Source organism: Antrostomus carolinensis, unplaced genomic scaffold (assembly GCF_000700745.2).
Source record: "Antrostomus carolinensis isolate BGI_N321 unplaced genomic scaffold, ASM70074v2 scaffold29417, whole genome shotgun sequence".
Lineage (NCBI taxonomy): Eukaryota > Metazoa > Chordata > Aves > Caprimulgiformes > Caprimulgidae > Antrostomus > Antrostomus carolinensis.
The window spans coordinates 1-4333 of record NW_010329952.1 but is presented as its reverse complement, the minus strand read 5'-3'; the positions used below and the strand labels follow the sequence as shown (position 1 = coordinate 4333).

The 4333-nt window shown below is 54.1% G+C and overlaps 1 protein-coding gene across 1 annotated transcript; it reads right to left on the bottom strand.

Annotated features, from left to right (window-relative positions):
- Nucleotides 1-211: 211 nt before the first annotated feature.
- On the bottom strand, nt 212-1558 carry CD14 (CD14 molecule). Its single transcript, XM_010172781.1, has one exon. The coding sequence runs from the start codon at nt 1556-1558 to the stop codon at nt 212-214; it is 1347 nt and encodes a 448-aa protein (XP_010171083.1).
- Nucleotides 1559-4333: the final 2775 nt, after the last annotated feature.

The window sequence follows — 4333 nt, the reverse complement described above, 5'->3', positions numbered from 1 at the left end:
CCCCAAAACTTAGATGGCCAAAGCCACAGCCACTGTGGGATAATGCTGGGGACAGTCCTGCTCCACAGGGGAGCCTGGACTGGGGACCCCAAGAGAGCCTCTCACCAGTACCTGGGGGTTCTGTAAGTCTTCCCACAGAGCTCCTGGCCTTGCAGCCCCTGGGGCTGAGCCCCTGTAGGGAGGCACTGGTGGGAACAGTCACACATCCCCTTCACACTCTGCAGCAGTGTCGGACAAGCCCGGGCCTGGACCTGAGCAGGCAGATGCCCCCAGCCACACCGAGCAGGGCGAGGGCAATGCAGACAGGAGCAATCACAGCAGCACTGTTACAGTGCAGCACTGAGACCGGTACATCCTTCACCAGCTTGCCCCGGTAGTGAGGGGGGGAGTGACATGTGTAGTCCTGGGGCCAGCTCTGCCCAAGGTGCCCCAAGGTCGCCAGCGCTTGGAGCCCCCCGGCCGCGGAGCACGAGCAGTTGTAGGGGTTGTCAGCCGCAGCCACATCCTGCAGGTGCTTCACCTCATTCCATGGCAGCTCTGTAATCGAGTTGTTGTCTAGGTGGAGGGTGTCCAACATGGGGTAATTCTTGATGGAGGGGGCAGCTTGCAGCATGTTTTGGCTCAGGAAGAGTTTCTTCAGGGAGCTGAAGGAGATGTCTACAGCATGGAGGTGGTTGCAGCTCATGTCCAGCACTTCTAGACTGGGAGGCAGAGGCGTGAGGACTTCATCCAAGCCAGCACTGGACAAGTTGAAGATTCGGAGGGACACTGGCCACTGGCAGGAGGAGGATGGGTCTGCCTTGAGCTTGTTCTGGCTGAGATCTAGATGCTGGAGCTCAGGCAGCAGCTGCACGCTCTCACACACCCTGTGATAGGATGTCAGATTGTTGCGCTGCAGACTCAGTACCTGGAGCTGAGGGAAAGCTCCCTTGCAGAAGGTGGCCATCAAGCTCTCATCCCCAAGGCTGTTTTGTGCTACATCCAGGGAGCGCAGATCTTTGAACACCCTTCCGATGACACAGGGCAGGCTGGTGACATGGGAAGCAGTGACAGCCAGCTCTTGCAGGATCTCCAACCAGCTGCTCAGACTAGAGAAATCCTGCTCACGGCCCATCAGCGGGGGAGATGTCACGTTGTGGAAGTGCAGAGACAATATGGGCAAGTCCTGGCCGGCCATTTCATCCCAGTTGCCTCTCCCCTCAAAAATGCAGCTCTCAAACACCAGCTCCTGCACCTGGGTGTAGGAGAAGAACCTCAGGATCCAGGCAAGGAGTATCTCAGGTACCAGGAGTTCACCAAAAATTATTTTCCTGACGACAAGGGAGCCCAGCATTTCAATGGTGGAGGGGTCCGGGTCACTGATGGGGAAGGCTACGTATTTCTCCAGCTCTCCTCCCCGAAACTCCACGACAGAGGCTGGGAGGCACTGGATGAGGCTGCTTAGGCTTTCCTCAGACAGGTTGTAGCACACACAGTACTTCTGAGCGTGACTGAAGAAACATCTGCCTTCTGCCTCCAACAGCCCCAGCCCCAGGAGGAGGAGAACAGCTACACTCATGGTGTGAGGAGAAACCTAGAACCTAGAAAGGAGGAGAGAAACAGTGAAAGGCAGCTCTTGTGGCAGCTGAGAGGACCATTCAGATCCAGCTAGCTGGAAAGCTGGCTTGGATAGGTTCAGCCTCAGAGAGCCACCTCTCACCCCTCCTGCCAACTGCCCTTCGCATGGATCCAGCGCGCCCCATCAGCACCCACCTGGCTATTCAGCCGTGACTCAGGGTAAGGCTCAAATCACCAGTGAAACGCCCAAGGGCTACACCTGTGCCACCTGCTGCTTGGCAGGGAGTTGCTGGCACTGGTCTCACCCCACCCCAAAAGCAGAGTTTCAGCAAGGCAGGGTGGCTCCTTTTGAGGCAGCAGTTGCCAGGCTCTGTGCTTTCCTGCCTGGGCTGCTCTGCTGCAGACTCCATTCCTAAGTGACCAGGAAATTCCAGGGATCAGGAGAAACGTCAAGTTATGGACAGTGAAGCCAGACATCTAAGTATGACCGCAGGATGGGAGAGCCACAGCTTTGTTTGTCTCTCTGCGTGGCACACTGTAATCTGGGGCAGGAAATTGCAACAGAGGGCTTCATATTTTCCCCTTTCTCTCACCATGTGATTTAATTCATTACCAGCCTCCAAGAGGATGGTAGAAAATAATTTCTGAGGGTCTAGACACAGCCCTGTCAGCACCAAGTATTGCTTTGTTGTCTACTGACAGAAGAGTCTAATCAACAGATTGCAAAAAAAGCAGCAAGCAAAGATGAAGGGCTCCTAAGAATGTGCTGATTCAGCTGTCCGAGCACCGAGACAGGGTGGTGGCGAGGAGTCTTTGGGGTTCTCCAGTCCAACCTCCTGCTTTAAGCACGTCTGTTGCCGGCACTAACTCCAATCAGCCACAGTTTTTTCTGGCCATGTCTCAAAAAATTTCGAGGACAGAGCTCTCCCTCTGTGCTATCACAGGGCCGCACCACCCTCCTGGGGAGAAGCTCTGCTCCAGCACTTGCGCAAAGTCCTCCTCACTGAAGGGACAGCACGAAGCAAGAGTGGGTTTGTTCCGTGACTCACCAGCCAGCTCACACCAAAATGTTTCCTTGCCCCACGGCTGCTTCCTCTAGCTGCTGCCAAATCCAGGACTTAGGTGCCAAGGTTCTGCAAGTGCTCAGCTCTCTCCTGCACCTGATCCTGCCTTGCCTCCAAACGGATGAGACCTCAGTGCCTGCAGGTGTCTTCCAGCTGCCGTTGGTGCTTGTGTTTAGAAATCCCTGGGGAGGAAAAAAATTGCCGTGTTTAGCCCGTCCTGCCTGTGTTTAGATCCACGTGGTCGGGGCTGCTGGGCACTGACCTTGCTCCTGCTGCGTGATTTCATGAGCAGGATGGGGCCAGCTGTGCCACGGTGAGGAACACGCACCGCCCAAGTCACTTCTGCTTCACTTCCCTGCAGTAAAGGGATCTTGCAGCTGCTTGTGGCTGTGGGCTGGGAGGGGTTTTGGTCTAAGTGCCAATGCTGCTCACTTTCCTAGGAAGGATAAGGGAAGAGGGTGTGGTCAAGGTGCCCTAAATGCACTCTCGGGACCAGCCCAAACACACTTTTGCTTCCAGATGCTCTGGGCTTGCTGTGCCTTGTAGACCACTGGGTGCTGAGCACCCTGCAGGAGGCAGCGCAGAAGCGTACGGGACTGTCATACCCAACATCCAGACCATCCTCAAATGCCTGTGTCCCATGTAGGATGGGACAGGACAATTCCCACCCACTGTGTGTGCAGCCCAATGCTGCAAAGGGCACTTCTTCACCCAAGCTCAGCTTCCTTGGCAAGCTGGCTGCTTGGCTTGGCCGAGGAACTTGCATCACTTGCCCCGTGATCCTTTGGCAACTGGTGCCTGTGCCTACACCAAGATGTTAACACTCTCCATCAGCAAGCGGAGACCACCAGGCATTTGGAAAGATCTGTCAGGGATTTTTTTCTTCCCCAGGGATTTCTCTGCCTATGTTGGATTTCAGAAAGGATTCCAGAAAGGCAACAGGACTGCATGTCAAGAAGATGCAGTTCCAGTTTGTTGTTGTTAATGTGGCATTAGAGAGAGACATTATCAGTGTGACAACATCTGGGGCAGGAGAAGCCTGTCCCAAGCACTCTGGCACTCTGCTGCTGGCATGGGTGAACGGAAGGTCTCCTTTTGCTCATCACATGTACTGCAGCTCCTTTTTCTGTTCCTGGCATCTCAGGTGGAGCACTGCACTGCTTTGCTGCCTTTCCTTGAGCAATTCCTTGTGCAGAGGGGTTCAATAATTCCGTGATTCTTCTTCATCCTTGGGTTACATGAAACTGCTGCTGTGTGCATCATGGAAAAATCAAAGATTCATAGAATTGTTTGGTTGGAAAAGACCTTTGAGATCACCGAGTCCAAACAGTAGCAGCCTTTGAGTTCTCGCTTCTCCTTTTGGTAACATCAGCAGCGCTGTCTGGGCCTGGTACCTTTTAGTTCTGGTTCCTGGTACCTGGAACCTGCTCGTTCCTGGGCACCTGCTGCTAATTCCCACAAATGCCTTTCTGGGGAAAAATGAGCTCTTCTATCTCCTCAGTGGCCAGCCACACCGTGCTTCAAAGACATGTGGTTTTGGAGCCATCTTTTGCATGATAACTTCCTTGTTCTTGTTGCCACCATGGAAGATCCCAGGACACTGAGACATGTTGTCTCATGTTTCTGGTGAGTCTTTGGGCTTTTTTGGCTTCAACAAACAGGAGGTTGAGCCCTGTGGGGGTAGAATTACAGAATGGTGGGGGTTGGAAGGG

Bases quoted from the DNA above. Each gene is read 5' to 3' on its own strand.
- CD14 (XM_010172781.1), bottom strand. From the start codon at position 1,558: ATGAGTGTAGCTGTTCTCCTCCTCCTGGGGCTGGGGCTGTTGGAGGCA.